The following is a 24,424-nucleotide window of genomic DNA, read 5'->3' as shown; positions in this document are numbered from 1 at the left end:
AATAGAGAAACATGATAACAATTGAGCCTGCTACTTTTTCTACTTTGCTTTTCTTAATCCTTGAAGATTGCAGGGAAGAAAACTATTAAGTGATTTTCATTTTTGTCTGACTGTAACACTATTAGGGATTTTCTTGGTAGAGATACTGGAATGGTTTGCAGTTCTCTTCTCTGACTAATTTTATAGATGAGGAAATTGAGGCAAATAGGATTAAGTGACTTGCCTTGTAGCTATTAAGTATCTGAAGCCAGATTTGAGCTCACAGGGAGAAGTGTTCCTGATTCTAGGCCTGGTACTCTATACACTGCATTACCTAACTGCCCAGTCTGCATTGTTCTATAGCAGGGAAGCACACTAATAGATTTCTCTATCATCGTATTTCCTGAAGGTACTGTAGTCACATTATAGGCCACTTTCAAAGCTAGCACTAATAAATAGGTTACATTGGAATCATTCATGTATTGACAATGCAGTCGGGATTAAGTGACTTGTCAGGGTCATACAATTAGTAAGTATCAAAGTTGGATTTGAACTCAGGTCTTCCTGGTTCCATGACTAGTGTTCTTTCTGTCCACTGTACTATCTAGCAGCCCTGATTATATTTAATTTAGAAAGATCATTTTGACGTTTGTGAAAGGAGCATTGAACAGAGTTTAGAAGCCAGGAGTCCAATTAAGAGGGAAGAAAGTAAGGAGTATTGTTTTGGATATTCTGAATTTACCTAATGGAAATCTAGTTAGAAGTGGCAACTGGTTACTGGTCTAAGATTGAAGTTTTTAACCTATGATTTTATAATATTTGTCTCCTCTTATATTCTTATTCAGTTTTTAATGTTAATTTTATATGTTCATGGTGTTTTTCCAATTTTATTGCTAGATTTGTAGAACCAAATATCCACATCATATTGTAATTCATGTCTTGGCAGCTTTGGAATGACTCCCTGCTCATATTTTATGGAATTAACACCCTCACAAGCACGTGCACATGCGTTCTTTCTCTCTCTCTTTCTCTCTCTCTCTCTCTTTCTCGTTCTCTCTTCTTCCCCTCCCTTTCCTCTTCCCCCCTCCCTCCATTTCTCCCCATCTCTCTCCCTGTCTTTCTCTCATAAGAAAACTATCCACTCCATTTAGCATATTTAATTGGTTAGACCTATATCTGGACATGTTTAGAAATAGATAAGGACTTAACTTTGGTGATATGTAGTGGGTCTTGTTTTGTTGATTTTTACGTGAGCAAGAGTCTCTTAGAAACTGGCCTGCAACCTAACCAAAACAATTCTACTTAGTAAAAAGAGAAAAGGGATCATAGAAATGAGGTTTTTTTTTTTTAATTTACAACAGTAAAATGTAAATTTCTTGCAAAAGTATTTCCACATCAAATTATATTAAGTCATCAGGCAGGCTTGAAGTTTAAAATAATCCTAGCATGACTTATTTTGTGAAGCCCCATCCCCCATTACTGTTGTTTTCTAGTTTGGTTCTGGATCTAAAATCTTTGATTTGTTTTGAGCTTCAGACCTGATATATTTATGGTCAAATTCCTTTTGATTGCAGTAGTACTTGATCATTTAAATAATTGGAACATGAATATGTGAAATAAGTTTAGTCTGAAACTTTCCATTTTGAAGATTTATATATTGTTACCCCAGATATCAAGAAATCAGAAATGTGATTTGTTCCTATGTGATTGTAGGCTTTTTTTATGCTAGCAAATTAAAATCTATGTTAATGCTATTCCTATTTCATAAGTTAGTCATACGCAAGAAACTGACATTTAAAATTAATCAGGGTAATTCCTCTCTAGGAAAGAAATGTGTATGTGTTCATTTTTGCCCTTGGAATTTTATACTGGACCAGTGGGATAACCTGTTAAGTAAATTTTACTCATTTTGTTTTCTTTTCTTTGTTTTTTCTTTTTTTTTTAGCTCTTCAGAGAAGTAAGAATAATGAAGATTTTAAACCATCCAAACATAGGTATTCTTGTTTTATTTTAAATGCTTATTGAATCAAATGCATTCTAGAAAGTCATGTTTCAAAGTTGGAAGTCCCCTCCAAGAAGTTAGTCCTTACATGATTACATTTTCTTAGAGTATGAAATGGTGATGACTTTTATTTTCTAGAATTTCCTATAAGAAAGTATGTATGACCTATTTCTAACTCTGTGGAGTCCTTGCCCTGACATTGTGAACTACTAGATACTAAATTAAATGTTAGTCAATTTAATACTTAAATGCTAGTATTTTGTATATGGCTAAATATTTAAATAAGGATTAATATACTTATCATATGGCAGATTGTCACTGTTGCAAAACTTTTCCTAACCATTAGTTCTTACAAATTGATGGATAGAAAGAAAAGATGATAAATGTATCTTCCTTTATGCAAGAAATGTGTTCCTGAAAAGTTGCCTATATATCAATCCTTGTCACTAAGGAGATTTGCAGTTTAAAATGTCACAGATTGATCCCTTTTGTATGAAGCAATCTTGCCTGCTTTTTATTTTGTGTAACCCTAATTTTCCTATATCATATTCATATTTCAAGAGGATTGTGTCTATATAATATGTATCAAAGCGATGGTTTAAAAATAATAAAGGATGTAGTGAAATTCTTGTTTTGAAAGTAGCCATGATTTTCAAGTATTTCCAAACAAATCAAGTATTTCACTATTTGAATGTTTGTAGTACTTGATGGGGGGAAAAAAGGATGCATATCTTAAATAACTGAAGATAAAAGAAAAACTAGGATTTTTTTTTTTTTTTTAGTAATGGGAAATGATTTTTTTTTCCTTCATTAAAAATTGTAATCCCAGGTTTAGCATGGCTAAGTTCACAAAAGCACTTTACAAGAAGGCTACCTGCTATAGTCTGTTATGGTATGATAAGTTGCAATCCTGCCTCAGTGGAAGAAGCACAACTTACTTCTTGCTATATACATGAGTACAAGTGATGCTGCTAGGAAGGATCTAGAAAGCATTACTAAGGATTATGAAGTTTTAAGCAAGAAATTTAAGATTTTAATGACTCAGGGAATATTATCACTGCTGCTGAATGAAGACAAAGATAAAAGAAGAGAAAAGGCACATTTGGGAATTAAACAGCTCATTAGTGAAGTTGTGTTTAAATTGGATTTTAATTTGGGGAATGTACGTTAAAATACAAAAAGAATGGCATGTTGCTATCAGCCAAAGGCTAATAAGATTTTTTTTGCCTGTAGTCTAATAAGTCTAGTCAAAAGACTTTTGTCTTTTTCCCTCTGGGAAGGGAGAAAGAGGAAAGTAGCTATGTATTTCAGTGGTTTTGATAGTATGGTAATAATGTCCAGAAAGCCATGTCCAAGAAAGCCACCACCAGCAACTTCAGGGCTTCAGATAACTATACAAAACTGCAGAAGTTTATTTAACGGCAAGAGGAACTCAAGATTCTAAAGCAAAAGAGTACATTTTAATTTAACTTTACTAGATAAGCAAAGATTTGGCAGGATAGAACTTATTCTTGTGATGTGACTCTGGAAGGTTCCTCATTTGGAAGTAACCAACTAAATAAAAAGGGGAATATAAGGTCAGATTATATATTAAGAAGATATGTTCACATCTGGAAATTTGGAAAACCGAAGGGAAGAACATTCTGGAAGATATTTAAGTAAAGGTTAATGGAAGTAGTAAAATGAATTGGTCTTATATCTGAAAATACTATATACCATTAAGGCAGAAGAAATAAATGAATTCTGGAAGCAGATCATAATCCTAGATGAAGACTGAATAGAAGTGATGGAGGACTTCAATTATCCAGATATTTATTGAAATTATTTTTGTTATAAAAGAGTAATTGATTTATTAATGATAATTTTTATCTACAAAAAAGTGAAGGAGTCAACAAAAAGAACTATCATTCTGGACCTGATTCTGCATAGCAGGAACTAGATGCTAAAGTAAAAGTGATATTAACCTTGAGGAGGATATGGCTGTTTTATATTAGAATTTGTTACAGAGTAGAGAAAGACTGACCATAATTTGACATACACCATAGATTGTGGGACTTCAAAGGATTCACAGAAAGGCGAATAGAATCCCATGGATAAAATTCTACATCAAAGTCAGTCCCAGTAAGTTTTAATTTTCCTGAATAAAATTCAACTGACAACAAAAATCAATTCTGATGAATTGGAATGTGGAGAGTTTTTTTTGAAGATACCAGTGTGGAAACATGGAAAAAACTTAAGAGATACATATAAGAAATAGGAAACGAGGTCAGGTAACAAGCATGAATTGAAAAGAATAGTCTGTACAAGTATAATGACCCAGCAGAGATAAGAAAATGTGTCTTTCTTCTTTACAGAGTTGGGGGTGGGGGTGGGGGGAGGAAGAAATATGTATTTAGGATATTGCAAGTGTATTGTGAGATTTGATAGGTTATCCTGGCTGATGTAATTTTTTTTTCTTTTTTATTCTTTGCAACAAATGATGGCTCATGGGGGATTGAAGGGGAAAGGGATATATATTTTTTGAAATTAAGGTAATAAAAAAACAAGATATGGATATAAAATTTTAAACTATGTAGAGGGAAAAAAATCGGAGAAAGAATAGTACTACTACTCAGGATAGAATAAAAACAGGATGATGAGATCAGGCAGAAGTATGCAATTTTTGTTTTCTTTATTTGATTATCCACCAAGGAAACTCATTTAACAATTGAAAAGAACTAAATAAAAATGACTAATGGAAACAAAAAACAAAAACAAAAAACTCCACTACTGTGGAGATAGTAAAAGAACACCTGTCCAACTTTGATAAATTCAAATTGCCAGTTCCTAATAGATTGTATCCCATGGTATTAAAAGAATTGGTGAATATAATCACTGATCCTTTGGGATCTTTGAAAGCCTGCGCAAATGACAACATAAATTACTTTAAATATCTCCCTGTTTATTATTGAATAATAATAAATAGTATTTATAGAGTGTTTTAAAGTTAGCCAAGCATTTCACATTTCATTTGATCCTTACAACAACTCTGTGAAGTAGTTTCTGTTATTATTTCCCCCATTTTTCAGATGAAGAATTTGTAGCTGACAGAAGTTAAGTGAAGACTTGCCCAGGGTCCCACAGCTAATAAATATCTGAGACAAAATTTGAACTCAGAGTCCACCTGATTTATAAACCCACTTAAACTGGATAGCAGGTTACCTTAAATTAGATTTTAAATATCTTATGGCATATGCCACAATAAACACCTGAGTACTTAAGATTATATCACCAAAAAATGAGAAGAAAAGGTCAGGAACTTTCATACCTGTCAATCATAAAAATCAATAAACATATTAAGTATTAAGCATTTACTCTGTACCAAGTGCTGTGGTAAGTGCTAGAAGCTATAAAGGCAAAAAGAGTCCTTTTCTCATTGAGAAGAGAATATGAAAGTAACTATGTACAGATAAAACATATAGAGGATAAACAGTAGATAATCAGTGTAGGAAAGGTACTAAGTAGTGCCTTAAGAGGGAATCAGGAAATGTTTTTTGTAGAAGATAGGATTTTAACTGGGATTTGAAGGAAGCAAGGGAGCAGAGTTAGAAGGGAAAGAATTCCAGGTATGAACGATAGCTAGAGAAAATGCCCAGAATTGAGAGAGATGCAATGTCTTTTATGAGGAATAGCAAGGAGCCCACTGTCACAAGATCTCACACTTTATCTTGGATGTAAGATGTAAGACGAATAGAAAGCTGGGGGAATGAAAGGAAAGAGTTGTTTAGCTTTGAAATAGGATTTTATTTTTTAATCTTAAAGTTGCTGAGACTCACTGGAATTTCTGGAATAGTTAGAGTCAATATAGTCAGACTTTGGCTTTAAAAAAGATCAGTTTAAGCAAATGAGTGGATAATTATAGATTGGAATGGGGAGAAACTTGTGGCAGAGAGACCAAACAGTAGGCTATTGCAGTGGTCCAACTGCAAGATGATAGGGCCTGCACCAGTGTAGTAGCGGTGTCAAAGGAGAAAAGAAGCATTTGAGAGATTTTTATGAAAGTAAAGTTGATAGAACTTTCCTCTATTTGGTTTGTGAAGAGGAGAGGCAGTAAGAGTGAAGGATTGAGGATGACACCTAGATTGTGAGCTGGAGTGACTGCAAGGACATTGATAACAGAAAGTTAGGAAGGAGGTAAAGTTTGGAAGAAAGATGATGAGTTCAGTTTGAGATAAGTTGAAGTTAAAATGTCTACAAAACATCCAATTTGAGTTAATTTAATACATAGGTGGAGATTCAAGATTAGAGTTTCAGAAAAAGTTAGAATTTAGGATTTGAGAATCACCATCATAGTGATAACAATTGAATCCAAGGGAGCTGATGAGATGATTGTACTAAGTAGAGTATAAAGGAAGAAATGAGGTCTCAGGACAGATATCTGGGGGATAACCACAATTATCAGGCATGATCTGGATAAATATCCTGCAAAGGAGACTAAAAGAAGGAACAGTCTGACAGGAAAACCAGAATGAAGCAGTATCACAGAAATCAAGAGAGAAAAGAGTATCAAGATGACAATGAATGATTCTCTCTCTGTCTCTTTTTCCTTTTCTCTTTCTCTCCTTCCCTCTATATACACAGATGGGTTACCAAATAAATAAATGGTGAAAGGAAAAGTTGATGGTTCTAGCAAATAATTGCAATCTTTAATCCCCCATATGAAAACTGGTTGTAAATCATTAATTATGCAAACACAACTCAAAATAACTGCAGAATTACTTTATATCCAACAAATGGATATAGATGATACAAATTGAAAATGCTCAGTTGGCTAGGCATAAAATAGCATACTAATAGTATTAAATCGGTCCATTCATTCTATTAAGCAATTTGGAATCATGCTAAGAAAGTTGAGTAAAATATTCATACCTTTTGACCCATTGCTAGGTGTATATCCCAGGGAGATAAAGAATAGAAAGAAACTGCTTGTATTTTAGGTAATAGTAAAGAACTAGAAACAAAGTAGATGCACCTTGAGGGATAGCTAAACAAAACAACATGTCAAATTATAATAGTGTAATAATAATGTAAACAATATAAAGGAAATTTATTTGGGAAATTTCCAATCCCAAAACTGAGTGCTGTGAAGTTTATAACTTAAGTTGTCCTTGAAGACCAGTGGGAAATTTACAGCTCTCTTTTCATTGCAGAGATAGAAGACTATAGAAGTCCTCCAACACTAGGTCAAAATTGGTTAACTAATTAGTTTTGCTAATTTTTTTTTTCCTTTTCTTGTAAGTAGTGGCTCTCAGGAAAGAGGTGACATATTTCTAAATGAAAGCAATATACAAATAAAAGTTTATCAACAAAAACTTTTAAAAATGATTGTGGGAATTGGGACTAATCTCTCCACCTTTGATCTGGTCTCCCATATCTGAAAGTTTGGGGTTTTTTAATTTGTCTTGCATCTCTGATATCTTTCTGTTATGTGTGAATATATTTCTGTAATCTCTTTCCCTTTGTCCTCTATTCCTTTGCCAAACCATCATCCTGTAACAAATCTTCATTTTTCTATAATATCTACTCCATTACAATAATCCCTTAGTAGATTGCTTCTAACTTCCTAGTGAACAAGAGTGTATATTTAGCTCCAGGGATGGATGGATGGATGGGTGGATGGAAGGAAGGAAGGAAGATTACAAAGAGGCAGATTTCAACTTGATGTAAGGATTAGTTCAGAATTATGATGTGATTCCTCAGGAGATAACAAACTTGTTATCCCTACAATTTGTCTGATGAAAATGACCACTTTGGATATTATAGAATGGATCTTATTGGTCTAAATGAACTTTTGAGTTTCTAGAATTAAAATCCTTATGTTAGTGAAATCCTTTTCAGCCCAATCTCTTATTAATTTATGTGATTTGGGCAAATTAATCTCTACAGACTTTTTTTTCTCACTTGCAAATTGAGGTAATTTAGATAATAATAATCTCTTAACATCCTTTCCTATTTGAAAATCCTATGATCCAATACTATGTAGAATAACACCATGTCCAAGCACAGTAGAAAGTAATTCAGTGACCTCTATACACACTTGAGTGGCATGGAGAAAGTGTATCATAGCATTGGAACTTTGTGAAGATATGCAAACCCATTTGTTTTAAATCATTCCATTCTTTAAAAAAGAAAGTACTAATAATTAAAGATAGTAGATTTTACATTTTAATTTTCCAAATTTTTAACTGTTACAGTTCAGTTTTAAAATTTGTGATCTTGTGACTGTGTTAAGAATTTTTACAATACAGTACTATACAGTTTTGCTTTATAGTAATACTTCAGGCAAATAATCTATTTATTAAAAGTATTTCTTTTATCTGTTTTTACCAAGATTCTAATCAACATTGGTACGATTTATTGACTCAGATTTTCACATTTTGAAAAAAGCTTATTTTCTTAATAACTTATCATTTTTTATATTTTGCTAATTAAGTATTATGGTACTTTGAATGACCATTGATTAAGAAGTGAAATCTGAAGTATTCACGATTAAAAAGTGAAAACCAGAATTAAAGAACTGTGAGATTCTGGTTTAATTGTCTTTTAAGAAGTTTCATTTTATGAAATCATTCTTATATGGCAAATCAGTTACTTTAAATTTAAAACCAAGAGCTAAGAAATGTCTGTTATGGTTATATACTTAAGGAAAGAATTATATAAGATACCTTTGTATCTTGTTTTGATTTTTCATTTTATAAAACAAAAAATTTGTTCCCATCACCCTCCATTATTTCAGTTTAAATTTCAAATTATATCTCTTAATTGCTTTGATGATAGTCTGATTCTTTTCTAAATACATTACCAAAATCTTTAAGTGACAAAAAATCTAGATAATTAGGCATTATCTTAAAAGAGATTTAGTATTATATTTGCTTTTAATTTTAGAAGAGTTTGAAGTCCAATTCTTTGACTTAAAAAATTCACAAATATTTTTCAGTAGTGGTTTATTTCTTGGCAACTTAAGTGTGCAAAATAAGTTCCTTTCTTTATACTCACAGTCACTGTCATCATCTATAACCTGGACTGTTGCAATATGTTTCTAACTTGTCTCCCTGTCTTAGGTTTCTTGACTTTAATGTATCTTCCCCTCAGTTTTAAAATGATTTTTTCTAAAATGGATGTCTTATCATGTCACCTTCCTGGTTGATGAGTTTTAGTGGCTCTTCTTAATTCTAGGGTCAAATATAAATGTCTGTTTGGCATTGATTATGAACTGCACCCTTCCCAGACTTCTTAAACTTAACTCTCCACCATAAATCAATCTACTTTAAAGTTTCTTGAACAAAATACTTCCATCTCCCCATCTATACTTGGTTGTGTCCCTTCACTTCTGCCTCTTAGTTTACCTAACTTGTTTCAAGACTTAGCTCAAATCCACTTTTGTAAGAATCTTTTCCCATTTCTCCCAGCTGATAATGCTATTGCTTCTCATTGCCTTTTATCTACTTTGTATATTCCTTTTATGTACCTAATTATTTACATTTTGCCCCTCCTCAATGATAGGATCTGCTTTTTTTTTTTCTCTTTGTTGCCCCCCACACACATTTAACACAATGTATGGCATATAGGAAACACTTAATAAATGCATGTTGACATCCTGTAACAAAAGATAGATATTTACTTTCTAAGTCAGCGATGCTTTAATCCAAATGAAGGCAATTCATCTTGACTTTGGAAGATATTTAGTCTGCATTTGTAATTTTTTAATTTAATTTGACGTGCTGAACAATCAAGCTGGGAATATTATCCAAAATGTTGGCTTTATAGATTCCTATATGTTCGTGACTCTTAGTTTAGAATTTATGTACTTCTAATACAAGGTTGTCATTGTTCATCTTTTTACTAGTTTTGGTAAAAAGAGAAAGGATATTCCATAACTAAGGGAAATGATAAAGCAAGACCCTCATTTCCAGCAAAAAGTGCTGTCCCTTTTATCATTTCCTATACATTTTTTCTTTGCCTGCATCACATTATGTCACACACAAATAAAGCTCATTGCATGCAGGGACTATAAGCTTTTTGTCTTTTGCTACCACTGGGATCCTTCCTTAAAACCAACACAGCATCATCTTGAGCTGTCAGGTAAAACCCTGGCACCAGAACGAAAAAGACCCTTCCTAACTCCTCTGCTTGCTTGCTTTGCTGTCAAGGTTTAAAGAAGAACAAGCCACTAATTTTGTTCCTTCTTAGGAGATGAAGGACCACCAAGTCTTAACAGATCCTCTGCCTCTGTACCCTGTAGACTCATGACACTTTTGTCTGACCTACTAATGTAACCTAAGAACCCTTGAACCTTACTCACCTCTACCCCTTAAACTCTTAGTGTCCACCCCACTTCCCTGTATTTTTGAAACTTCCAGGCCTTTTCATCTATATCCATCTACAGCTGAAATTTTTAATACATTATCTCCCACAATTAAAGTTTATGTTCTTGAAATCAAGGATCATCTCACTTTTTTCTTTTTTATATCTCTAGCACTTAGCACAGTGCTTGACCTATAGTAAGTACTTACTAAATGTTTTTTGCTGCTTGTTTTTTCTTTTTCTTTTTTCTTTTTTTTTGCGAGGCAGTTGAGATTAAGTGACACAGCTAGAAGTGTTAACTGTCTGAGACTAAGTTTGAGCTCAGGTTCTCCTGACTTCAGGGCCAGTGCTCTATCTATTGCATCATCTAGCTGATCCACTGCTGGATTTTTTATCCTAAACACTTAGTGTAGACCAGAGAGAAGTCTGTGGAAACTCAGTGTGAATCACAACATAGCATTTTCACTTCTTTTGTTGTTGTTTACTTGAATTTTACTTTTTCTCATTTTTTTTCCTTTTTGATCTGATTTTTTTGTGTGCAGCAAGATAATTGTATAAATATGTATGCCTATATTGTATTTTTATATATTTTCATCATGTTTAACATAAAAAAAAATTGCACTAACCAAAAAAAATTAACTTCGTATAGGACCATGCACATAGTAGATGCTTAAATGTTTGTTAAATTCAACTAGTTTGTGAAGCTTACAAAATCTCTGATATATGTGTATATAAGAGATGGTATAAGAGGATGGAGAGGGATATGTTTTTTTGGAAACATGAGGAAAAAATAGCAAACTTATATATGAAGAAAATTTGCAGGTAAAAGTATTAAATATGATTTATCGTGGTCTGCAAATGCAAAATGAATTTTTTAGAATGTGCTAGAAGTAATCTGCGTTTTTATTGTATCTCTAATTTTAATCTTTATTTGCGAAAGTGTGTGTATACATACATATATAAACACATATAGTAAAGACTAAGTTGCCATTTTTTCAGAGAATCAGTGACTGAAAAACTTTAAAACAAAACAAAAAAATTCTACTTAAAGCCATGAACTTAAGTTTTTTGAAATTCCTAGGCCTACACTTCCTATTGAATAATGCAGAAACAAATGTATATGTATATATACTCATTTTGTTAGTAAATTTTACTTCCTTTTCCTAATCTCCCCTCAGTTAAGTTATTTGAAGTAATTGAAACTGAAAAAACACTGTACTTAATCATGGAGTATGCAAGTGGCGGTAAGTACATTTATTTTTACTTATTTATCATTTATGTGTTTTTATTTGTATTTTCTTCAATTAGGAGAACACGTTATCTAGACAGTTATGCTGATTTTTAAGATTTCCTTTAAAATTCAAAGTTAACTTATTTGAGTAAATTCCCTAGGCATTTTTTTAGTAAGTGATACTTAATATGATTCTTTATTAGCATATCTCTACTTAATATGATTCTCTATTAGCATGTCTCTATGGGAAAGTCTCGCATGTTTTTAAAGATAGTAAGGAAAAACCAACTGAAATATGAGACTAAGTGATTACAAATATTTTGCTCAAGTGCTTTGAATGAGTATGGGCAAGAATTCTAGGATGAGAAGGCATGAATGAATTTCATTCTGTAACTAGAAAGGGAGTACTACTAGAGTATCACAGAGATAGTGAAATTCTAAATTTTATATATAGTAGTTGATTATTGATTACTTTTATATACTTAGCAGTTCTATAAAATTGGTTCCTTTTAACTATTTTTCTTTTCTTGAATTTTATATGTAGTCCCAATTAATTTACATATGTTCCTCAAAACACTTCTTTCATTAAAATCTTGTTTATCCTGAGTACCTTCTAATAATCTTATAGTCTTTGTGTAGAATCAGGAGGCAAAAACAGTTAATAAATACTTATTTTTTTCTTTAATGAACTGGTTAGTTTTAAAGCGGGGAGGGGCACTTTGAACCCACAAGAAGAAAGGAAAAATCATCATATATACAAGTTTTACTTTCTTATCTTTTGTCTTCTGAGCTACTGAATATGTATGTGGATAGGTTGTTTTCTTTTATTTTTTGTGGAATTTTTCTGAAATAAAATGATGAGAATTGATTCATTTTAACTATATATCATTTAAATGCTTGCCACTGGATTTGCTGTTATAGAGAATGTTTCTTTCTTACATAAATGAGTGTATTTGACTTTCTTATTAGTATATATTTTACATAGATCAAAAAAGAAGTTTTGAGAAGAATATCCAATTTCTGTTCTTTTCAGATAAGAAAACTAAAACTCAGAAAGTGGTAATTTACCTCCAGTAATAAATTAAATCAATTGTAGACCCTGAACTTGTTCTGTATTGCCTTATATGTCACACAAATGCATCATTGTCACAGAATTATAGATTCGGCATTGAAAGGAAAACTGAATGGGCTTAGATGGACTTAAAATTTTTATCTAGTGCAACTTTTTTAAAAAATCAATTTTATTATTTCTCCTTATCTCTAGTCTTTTACCTTCTCTTATCTGTTGGATAACTTGAATGGATGTCATGAATTTAAACTTACTATATCCAAAAATACACTTACAATCTTTCTTTAGAAACCAGAGCTCCCTGTTACTCCCACCTGCAACTCCCTTCTGTCCTTTTGAAACAACCTAGTGCAGACACTATTCACTTCATGCCTAGATTTCTGCAATAACCTTCTTGTTGGTCTTCCTGCCTCAAGACTCACTACTCGAGTACATCTACCACTCAGCTTTCTTAAATGCTAGTCTAATCATGTCACTGCTTCTCCCCAAATCAGCTTAATATCTTCAACTTTTCTTCTTCTTGCCCTTCTCTCTTCCATATATATAGATATCATATCCATATATATAAGCATATATATGTATATGTATATATATAAAAATAGAGAGAGAGAGAGAGATATCCAGTGACACTGGCCTCATTCTTGTTCCTCGCACAGAACAATCCATCTCCCAGCATTGCATTTTTTACTGACTATCACATATACCCTGGAATTCTCTATCTGCTTATCTCCATCTTCTGGTTTCCTTGGTTTCTTTCAGGTCCTAAAGTTCTTTTCCATAAGGAAGATTCCTGATTCTTTCCTAATGATAATGCCTTTCCTCTAAGTTTATCTCTGATGTATACTGTCTTAATTATATGTGGTTGTTTCATGTTGTCTCCCTCATTGACAAGAGTTTGTTTAGAACAATAATTTTATTTCACATTTTTTTTGTACTCCTCAGAACTCATTTTAAAATTCAGTTTGGTCAATGAATTAATTTTATACATTATTCTTTATTGACAAGTCCTCTTTTTTCTTCTCATTAGAATTGTCTTAAAATTTTCATTCTTGAGCATTTTATCCTTCTTGAATTTATTTCTGTAAAATATTTCAAATATGTTCTGGCAAATTCTAGGATGTTTGCTTAAATTTTCTTCACAGTCACAAATTCTACGATTAGTTTGTGGTCACCATTATTTTCATCCTAACTACCGATTCCCCCATTTGATGAGAATTGGGCCCAAATTTTAGAAATTCCCCTCATTTGTTCTTTTTGGCTTTTGAAGAATGACATTCTCTTTAAAGAAAGAAAATAAATTTTATCATTTGGTCTGCTTTTGATAGACAAATTCTGGGTCATTTACATTCTCATCCCTACAGTAATATACTTTCATATTCATTCTTGTGATATTTCCTCCAACTTATTTATTTCCACCTTTTCATAAGATGGTAAATTTAGACTCAGAAGCAACCTTCAGGGACATCTAGTCCAACTCCTTCATTTTACAGATGAGGGAACTAAGACCCAGCGAGGCTTGACTGACTTGCCCAGGGTCATACGGTGACAGATCTGAGATTTTAATTCAGATTTCATGATTCCTTATTCATCAACCTTTCCACTGTACTACACTGCTTTTTTCTGTCCAGATTGTATGTAGTATATTGAGATGACAATACTATTTCCCTTTCTCCCTCTATTAATATTTACCCAGTTGTCATCCTTACCAAGCTTCCTTACTTTCTTGAATTTCTTTGCATGAGTATATTGTCTTCCTTCTCCTACCCCTAAACTCTCATTTTCCAATCCTACTCTTTCTAATGTATACTCTTTCTTAGTCACATTTCAGTCATGGATGCCATCTTTTCCTATTTGATAACAAAAAAAGTCAAATTAGCCTTGTATTAGACTTTCTGGTGCATTTTTTTTGTTAACTGCATTTTGTTCATTTGTGTATAATTATGAAGCCTTGGACTTTAAATGGCTCCTTCCTTGGATTTTGTCTTCTCCAAATTTCCAGTTATAGATTATCAATATAGCTTTAGTTACGCATTATTGCATTTTTCTGTGGTGGACGGTTTATTACAAAGAAGAAAGGAACAATAACACATCCACATGTCTAGTCTTGGGCAAGTTACTTCTCTGTGTTTCTTCATCTGTCTAAATAGGATATTAAAGTAGTTTGCTTCTAAGAGCCATTATGATTCTAAATCTATTAAGCCTATGTTCCTGCTTAGCTTTTTCTCTTGCCAGATCTCTCTCTCTCTCTCTCTCTCTCTCTCTCTCTCTCTCTCTCTCTCTCTCTCTCTCTCTCTCTCTCTTCCAAAGCTGCTATTGACAGCATTTTTAAAAAACATCGCTTATAACACCAAGAGCTTATCCTGCCCAAGACTTCTTAATGTTTATTACTGCTTTTTAATTTTCTTCTGCTCATATTTTTGTCCATGTCAAACACTGCAATTCATTAGTCATCGGATTTAATAATTTTAAGAATGTTTGCCACATCCTTGATGATGTTTTTAATCTCAACTGCCTTTTAAAGCAGAGATTTCCAGTCCAGTCTATTTTTCATCTGTGTAGTCTAACAGCTGTTTTGTAACAGCTATTGTTTTGGCTTAATAGCCCAACACTACTCACTCGATCTCAGGGTCAAGGGACTGCTAAGGGAAGGATGGATTGGTCTAATTCCTGCCTGTAACTGGATTCTTTAGGACCTGAAGAAACATTAGGTAGCCTCTATACAACTCATTTTTTACCTGCAAGAACATGAAGACCAAAATAAAGAAATGTTTTGCCCTTCTCTTCAACATATCAATGCTGAGCTAAATGTCCATTTTGTGGTAAAAAAAAGATTGAATGCACAACTACCTCTATCTTCCTTGACTGTGATGTCCTCTGGACCATTGGACATTGCTTACCTATATTTCAACAGCATTTCCAGGACTCCTGAATGTTGCCCTGTTGCCCTCCCATTATGTCTGCCCTGAAGGCTTTCTTCCCTTGCAATCAGAAGCTCAGATGTGTTGTCTTTCTCTTTTAGAATATAAGCTCCTTGAGAGCAAGGACAACATTGAATTTCTATTTGTATTTCAAGTACTTAGAATAGTGCTTGGTAAATGATTACTAAAATTTTTAAATTAATAATAAATGTTTAATAAATAGATTTAAAATTCTAATGGAATTGACCAATTCTTAATTTGTAGCATATTGATTTTATGTGGTTTTAGAAAATTTCCCTTTTGAGTTCACTACAGCATTCTACAATTGCTACTCCGTTTTTATTTTATTGATATTCTAAGTCAAATCTATAAAAATATTATAGATGGATCTACTTATTACTAAAATAGAAGCTAATTAGTTTATTTTTAAAATTTAATTAAATTTTGCTTCATCAATAAGAATACATTTGACTTATCTTTATATACCATGTTTAAAAGAGCTCAAACCACTTCAGAAACACTGATATTATATTGAGGTACTGTTAAGGAAAGAGCAGGTCAATTCTCTGAGAGTCTCCACAGCTGTGAATTGTAACACTTGAAGAAGTTGCAAAGCAGCCTTTACTGACACAGATGTTGTGGATTGGGAATGAAATAAATTGGAGGCAAGAGGGAAGAAGAGAGAAGTCAGAGAACAGCAACTGCCTCTCAGTCTCCTTGTATTATCATCATCCTCTCACATGAAGAGATCTATTCTACAGGTCTGAGTTAGACCTCCAGCAGCCCCTGGCAGGTGGCCCTTGTATCACAACAAGCTATTATATGAACTAGTGATTCTTTTTGGGGGTTAAAGTGTCTGCATTATGAAATACTTGTATTTAATGTTTCAGTGATTCTTTTGTGGTATCTATCTGATGATTCAAAAGATAGTAGGAAACAACATTTTTGATGAGTTTGACAAATATTTTAGTCCCCTTCCCAAGTTTTCTATTCTTTTATTTCAGTCTTTAATCATGTTTCTCCTATATGAGTTAGGTCATTGACAAGTCAGGCATTATGTGCACAAATGATTCTTCATTGATAAGAAATTGGTTAAATTGGAATATTCTGAAAGTGAGCCATCTTCTGCCACCACTACTTTAAGTACTTTCTTATAACAAAGAAAAGTAATTAAATAAAATTAACCAACAAATTTGATAACATATACAATATTCTTCATGTATAAATTCTACTTTCTAAGGGGAGGAAGGATATATGTTTCATCATCTGTTTTTCAGGACTGAGAGTGATCATTTTATTCTGAGTTTATCTCTCAGCTAATCTATCTCTTAGTGTTGCTTTCATGTTGTTATAATGATCTGCTTTCAGTTACATTTTTGTAACCACTGTGAATGTTCTTTTCTTAGTTCTGTTTTCTTTGCTCTGTATGGCTTCATCTCTTCTCATAGCTCTCTGAATTCATTATGTTCATTATTTCTTAGTATCTGTTATATTCATATATCACAATTTGTTCTGTCTTAAACTGTGAGCACCCAGATAATTTCCAGTTTTTTATACTACAAAAATGTTATTTTATTTTTAGTAGACTTTGAGTGTTATAAGTTGGCTGCTATACTTCGTGAAATAGATGTAGTTGTGTTACTGAAAAGTAGTGTGCAAGTTAGTTGAAAGAAGTATGTAAGTTGTCATTAACATTTTCCTTATTATTTCTTACTTATAATTTTAGTAGTATTTCATTTTCATTTAAATTTGGTCTTCATTTGGTATTATTCCTAGTCCTTTATCTTCTAAGTATCTCTGTGCTTCCCCAAATAACGGTCTGTAAACAAAACCTAAATGGCTCGGATCTACACTTTTGGGGAAAGTTGACAACTTTTTATGGTAACAAAGAATTTAAAACGTTGTAGGAGCCCATTGAGAGACTAGCTAAAGAGATGTGGAATGTGAATAGTGGACTATTTAACTCTCCCAATAGAAATGAATATGAAGAATTCATTAGAATGCTTATAGAAACTCATGCTTAATATAATGGAAAAGGCAAAAAATACACCCCAAAAAAACCATATATAGAATGACTTCAAAAATTTAAATGGAAAGGATACAAAGAAGAAACTGATGTTATATAATTGTAATAGCCAAGCTTAATCCTGAAGAAAATTTCTCCCTCTTTCTTCCCTTCCTCTCCTTCCCTTCCTCCCCTACACCCCCCCCCCCCCCCCCCTGTTTTTGAAGAAAGTATTCAGTCTTTCATATACTGTTAGTTTGGTTGGTTGGTTAGTTTTCCTGAACTTTTTTTTAAATCTTCTTGAATCTTTATCATGAGATCTTTTTAGGTACAATAAGCAAGAAATAATGTTAAATAAGTAATGTAAAAACAAGAAATAAATAAAAAGGAAAACACAATGCCATAGGAAAGAAATTAAGGAACGCTGTAGTCAATCTTCTTTATAAACATGTTAACTTTTGTTTAAATTTCAATTTTAATGTGATCAAAAAAAATTTTAAACAGAATGTCCCACAAAATATAAATTGTGATGATATAAGCAGTATAGTTGGTTAGAAGTATTAGAGTCAGGAGAACTTGAGTTTCAGTCCTGATTCTAGCGATGGTGACTTCTGTCAAACCATTTAATGTTTTTTAATGTCAGTTTTCTCATCCCTTTTTCACAAGAAGGTGATGCTACTTTATGCTCACAGATGAGGATCAAATCAAAATATGTAAAGGGCTTTTTATGTACCTTAAAGAATAATATATAATGATAGCATTTTAAACTTCAGACTATGGTTTTAAGGAACTTTTTAAAAAGTTTGTTAGATTATATTGATGAGAACTTAATGGTAGTCATTAAGCTTCAAGTTAGCTATAGCTATAATTTTATTTTTTTGTATGCATATGAACCTGCATATGAAGCATTTAAAATTGTTATTAAACTCTTTAGTTTCAATAGGCTTCTTTCTACTCACTTTTATTTTTCTCAATTATAGGTGAAGTGTTTGACTATTTGGTTGCACATGGAAGAATGAAGGAAAAGGAAGCCAGAGCTAAGTTTAGACAGGTATGCATGAAGTTCACTTCTGGACTAAACTGGGAAGCTAACAAAGCATTTTTTGCATTTTGTAACCATTTATAAGATCTAGAACTAGTGATTCCTAGTCTTTTTTAATACAAAGACAGACTCTTTTTCATCGTCATTACTATTAATATTCATTGATTGGGATGATACATGATAACCAAAAAATACTAAGATTCGATAAACTTTTTTAAGTGAATTTATATGTTGATGGGTTGTTTTTTTTTTTTTAAGTTTCTCTATACATTCAAAAAAATTTAATAAACCAATGTATATAGATAGAGATAAGATATTATTTAGTTTATAGGAGGTGTATTTATTATACAGTCATTTTTCCTGTTTTATTCAAGCTAAATAAGATTATAAGGGCAGTTCTTGGTTTGCATATGAATTTGTGAACTTCTAACAATAATAAGATACTCCTCAATTCTATGCCTGCAGAGTAATAGATCTTTCAGGTCCTACTAAGCTGGAGAAGTTTTGAGTGTGGAATCCCTCTGGTGAATGGACTATGTGTTTTCCATCTGAGAAACAGTGCCAGATTGGTAGAGGCTCATCACCAGAAGTTTGACCACGAGGTTTTTTTGGGAAACAAGAATAAATGAAGACTGCAGGTCATGAAGAGTAAATTATATTCTTCACTTGAGGGGAATAGTCCATTTGAAGTGCTAAAGCAAAGATTACTTATTCAAACTCATTCATTTCCCTTTTTTGAGAGGGGGATATTGGTGAAAGACATTTTACCATGTAGGATTATAGGATTTCAAGAACTTTAGAATTCACCTAATCTAATTTTTCAACTAAATTTAATTTCTTCAATTTAATAAGTAACAAAGAAAGTAGAACTTAAAAGCTACTTTTAGAGCGTGTACTACTTAATTTTGATCTTTGTATCTTCAACATCTGGCACATCATTGTAGGCACTGACTGACTTTTCTTTGATATCCTTGATTATATTGCTATAAAAGAATATTGAGAACAAGGGCTTTAGTATTCTTAGTATGAATGATTCCTAAATTTCATTCCTGGACTCATTAACCCAGTGTATAATAATTTGTCACATTCTGGGAATCCATTTTCTCATTGTGTGACTGTTCCCTAAATCTTTCTAAAGGACTTAAATCCTAGCTGAAGAAGCTAGGATTAGACATGTTACATAGAGATGTGAAAAGAAAGGATTGAATCTAGATGGCTACTAAAATTCCTTATTGCCTAAGAACTATTCAGACTAACAGTATCTGATTGTGTGTATAGTTATAAAAATTTGCTTTGATGAACAGGATTATCATTTGCAGCCAGTATGTTCTCCCAGGAGAACATAATTTTATAGTTATCATGCAAACTTTGAAAATGCGCAAAATTTAATCATTTGGGATTGGCTCTTAACATCTGAACTGCTTTGTTGCACAAAGGAGAATTATTCGGTTGTTTTTTTTTTAGCAACCGGGTGTTAAGTGACTTGTCCAGGGTCACACAGTAAGAGAATTATTCTTTAAAATGCTCCCTGGATGAAAATTTCGGGATCGTATAATTTCATTTTTCCATTTGTGTGCCAAGGTATAGAATGTTAAAGTAATTGTTTCAGATTTTGTTTTCCTTTGATCTCCCCGAAATATATATTGCCATTATCTTTGTAACAATTTTTCTCTTGAATTTTTATGTGCTTTATCTAGCTCTAAATAATTGCGTCTTTGAATTGTGCAATTGTTAGGAGTTAGAAAAGATGTATATAATTCAATAACTAAATTAAGGATTTTCAAACTCCAACCCAGAGTTTTTTATAATGGCTTCTCAGGCACTTCCTTTAAAGTAAATATGGATGTAGAAGACCTCTTTTATTTTACTCCATACCTCTTACAATATTCCTATGAATTAGACACAATGATTTTCTCTATTTTATGATAAAACATATACAGGACTTGGTTTATCATTTGCCTGAAGCTACAAAACAAGCCACAGAATTGGGACCAAAACCCATATGTTTTCACCTATAGTTAACTGTTTCTTTTTTCTAGGTGAAGTAGTTAAAAAATAGTGGAAACTACACTAAATTCAGAATTTAAAAATATTGCTATCATAATTAGCAATTATTATTTTATGTTCAACTTCCCTAGATGGTAGGTGCTTTTTTAAAATCCCCATTTTACCGATGAGGAAACTGAGGCCAAGGTTAAATTACTTTCCTACAGTCATGTAGCTAGTAAATATTAGTGACTGGATTTGAATGTGAGTCTTCTTGACTCCAAGTACAATGCTCTACCTACTTTATCATCTTGACTCTGCCACCTTCTAAATGTAGGACCAAGTAGTCACATCCTTTCTGTATGTCAATTTCCTTAAATTGCTATATGATGCTAGCTCTTGGTGGTATAATTGTTAGAGTATAATAGTAGCGAGACAGTCTTATTCCATTTTGTCAGTTATACACTAACATTTTTGCTTTCAGAAGATCTTTCCTAGATCATCAAAGATATTAGTTCTCTGTATGCTTTCTTGTCTGGCCCTCAAAAACTCTATGAGGTAGATACTGCAGGTATCCTTTCTCTCATCTTACAGGTGAGGAAACCTAGATTAAAGGAGACTTACCATAATCACACAGATCATAAATGTCAGAATTAAAATTCAGGCTCAACTCTTTCCTGACCACATGTCCAGGACTCTATACTACTGCTGAAAATTTTGAGTGGCTAAAGTAGGGTTTGAAAATAAGTTGTCAAGTAGGTTAATACTAAAATTAAATATATAAAACTTAAAAAGATAAAACTATAATATGGAAAACATCTAGATTCAAATCTGTGTTCTCTCACTGCCATTGTGATCTTGGAATTATTTATCCTTTCTGGGTTAAACTGTCAGATGGGAATGGACCTGATAAACTTCTAAGATTGCTAGTAATTCTAATTCTATTATCCTATGCATTTCATGAAATGATGGTTTTGTCCAGCCTTTTTCCTTTTCTTAGTTCTTAAAGACTAGGCAATCAAACCCAAAGATTTCTCAAATCAGTTAGCTTTTTTCCCCACTCTTGATTGTCTGGTTAGGTGTTTTTTGTTAACTTTGGCCTTTTGAAATAAAAGGATAAAGAGGAATTCATTCACACATCAAGCATTTAATTGATTTTGTACCAAGCTCTATGCAAAGTATTGGAGATGCAAGCAAAACAATTCCTGCTCTCAAAGAGCTTATGTTCTTTTGGGAAAACAATATACACACATACATAAGAAAGCAAAATATGACAAGAGGCAACTAAAAATCTACACTTGAAACTCTCTTAGCTCCAATTTGTTGATTCTTTAGCCTTACAGCCACTAAGGGTAGAGAGTTTTTGGTTGTTTTGAAGGAGAGGTAATGTTATTATATTTGTACTTTTTGTTATTTCTCAAATGACATGATTTGTTTTGTCAGTGGCTAAAATATTGAACAATTATTCAGTTCTTAAAAATATAAATCACATATAATAGTTTAGATACCTTTGAGTATAGTATCATTAAATTAGATGGTCTGCCTTTCAGATGGACAGAAAGAAATGAAGAAGATTCTAATAAAACCAGAGCAATGGGCTGAAACCAGTAAAATGAATTGAAGTAAAGCCCAGGCCATCTGTTTTCCTAGTCAAATATTTTTTCTATTATACCACCTTTTAGGAGATGTCCTTAGAATAAATCCTAGAATCCATCAATACCTTGAACTTCCAGTGTTCTACCTTGCCAATCTGTAACCCTGGATAAACTTGACTATCTGCTTTCTTTATTTCAAGCTTACCAGGTATCATTAGAAAGTATTATAGAATGGTCCAATTGACTGCTGCATTTTTTTTTTACTCTAACCTTAGATCTTCACTCTGATGATCCTTTTGACTATACCCCTGATCCCTGCCCAGATGGGCTGCTTAGAACTCATCCAGGCTGCTTAAGTGTTCATGTGATGGTAGATGAATGAGAGTGAGTAACCAGTTCTCTTCCTTCCTTTGATATAGATAACCAAGAGAGCTTGCTGTTTTTCCTGAGGCTTCCTTGTAAGGTCTTCTAGGCTTCTAGACTTTGTAGACTCCTGGGCAAATTTTAAGGATCACTGGAACTTGCTACTGCCTACCCCTCCTGAAGTCTTGGAGGGGGTGTGTGTGTGTCTCTGTGTGTGTGTGTGTTAACCTTAGCACTTCACAGTGCTTGGCACATAGTTCAATTGTGTCTGACTCTTCATTTGGGGCTTTCTTAACAATGATATTGGAGTGGTTTGCCATTATCTTCTCCAGTTCATTTTAAAGGTGAGGAAAGTGAGATAGACAGATCTAAGTGATTTGTGCAGGGTCCCACAGCTAGTAAGTTTGGGATCAAGAAACTCAGGAGAAATGTCTTCCTTTCTTCAGGCCTGGATTTTTATCTGTTGTGCCATCTACCTGCCAGATTGGCACATTGTAAATGCTTAATAAATCTTTTATTGGTCTGTATATATAAATGTACTTACTGTTTTTGATCATTTTTCAAACATTCTGCTTTTGAAATAAATGCATTGGAAATTTTATCAATTTAACAAAAACTTATTCCACCTCTAAATTTCTGCTGTTGTTGATATTTTTTCCTCTGTAATGGATTTCTAGGGTCAGAATTAACATGATTTGTATAATTGCTTTATTGGTCCAAATGCTTTTTCTAGCAGCCATGGAATATAATATAATTTAAGAGAAAACAACTTAAAATTCCTCCCAAGAAATACAAAACTTTCTTATTCACTGAAGCTGATCTTACTCCCCTCCAGATGCCACTTATTCATTCAGAGTGTTCTATTTCTGTACTTATTTACTCTAGTTATAATATCATCAGGCCCACAATATCAGAGGCCTACACATATCAGTCCCATTTGGAAAGCACACTTGATGTCCTCCTGTATTATTTTTGCTGTGTTTGAGTATCGGCTGCTTTAGTTTAACTAGGGTTATACTGACTAGATAATTTGGTATTCTTGTGACCTTCTGGGCCTCTTGTTGACATTTAGCAATTCCTATCACCTTTTCTGTTCCTTGAAGTGAATTGTTTTGATTGAGAGTGTGTGTGTGTGTGTGTGTGTGTGTGTGTTGTTGTTGTTGTTGTTGTTTTTTGTTTTTGGAGGGGGGATTGTTTGAGGGGAAGAGGTAACTGAAGGTATTTACAAATTTGTAAATGATAACACTGAAACTAACAAGTTTATTTCTAAAATATGTCTTCCCCTTCCCCCAGTTTTTTCCCTTAAAGAGTCAATAACAGTTTTCACTCAACTACCTTTCTTGTTAAGTACTATATAAATATAAGGTATTATTAAACCAAAGTACTACTTTCTAAGCCTAAATGTATTCCTACTGTCTCTATAACCTTGTGCTGTCATTGCTCCCTCTCACTCACAACTTCAGTCTCTTGCTCTCTGAGAATACTCCATCTGTACTTAGAAATTATCCAAATTATTCATCTCTTCACTATCTGATTTTACTGTGTTGGTGTATTCATTTAAAAAAAAAAAAGAATTATATAAATATGTGTGCTTTTTCCTGGTCAATATACAGTTTGCAGCAGGGACATTAAGTCTGGTTTAGTGCTCCATACCCATGTCTTTTCTCTTTGATACCCCTGGTTTACAGTGTCTCCATTTACTTCTTTAATTCTTTCTTGCTGTTCAGTCCTCAAAGTTGTGTTGAATTGGCTCTCATGAGAGTCACTAGTAACTACTTATTATTGTAGCCCATGTTCTTTTCTGATCAATGAGATATTCTCTTTTCATTTGTGTCTTAGAATATTCATCTGTTAACTTTTATAATTGCTTTCTATCCTTTATTATTAGCCT

The 24,424-nt window shown here is 32.8% G+C and overlaps 1 protein-coding gene across 6 annotated transcripts in view; it reads left to right on the top strand.

Moving 5' to 3' along the window:
• MARK3 (microtubule affinity regulating kinase 3) overlaps positions 1–24,424 on the top strand; it is a 120,017-nt gene that overhangs the window by 53,196 nt on the left and 42,397 nt on the right. For all 6 annotated transcript variants that reach the window (XM_051978314.1, XM_051978313.1, XM_051978311.1 and 3 more), the window contains exons 4-6: positions 1,925–1,973; positions 11,503–11,568; positions 18,528–18,598. In XM_051978314.1, coding sequence (XP_051834274.1) covers positions 1,925–1,973; positions 11,503–11,568; positions 18,528–18,598 — 186 coding nt within the window. The remainder of the gene's footprint in view (positions 1–1,924; positions 1,974–11,502; positions 11,569–18,527; positions 18,599–24,424) is intronic.

This window comes from Antechinus flavipes, chromosome 2 (genome assembly GCF_016432865.1).
Source record: "Antechinus flavipes isolate AdamAnt ecotype Samford, QLD, Australia chromosome 2, AdamAnt_v2, whole genome shotgun sequence".
NCBI classification, from domain to species: Eukaryota; Metazoa; Chordata; class Mammalia; order Dasyuromorphia; family Dasyuridae; genus Antechinus; species Antechinus flavipes.
The sequence above is the reverse complement of the archived record's forward strand: the minus strand, read 5'-3'. Positions and strand labels throughout refer to the sequence as shown.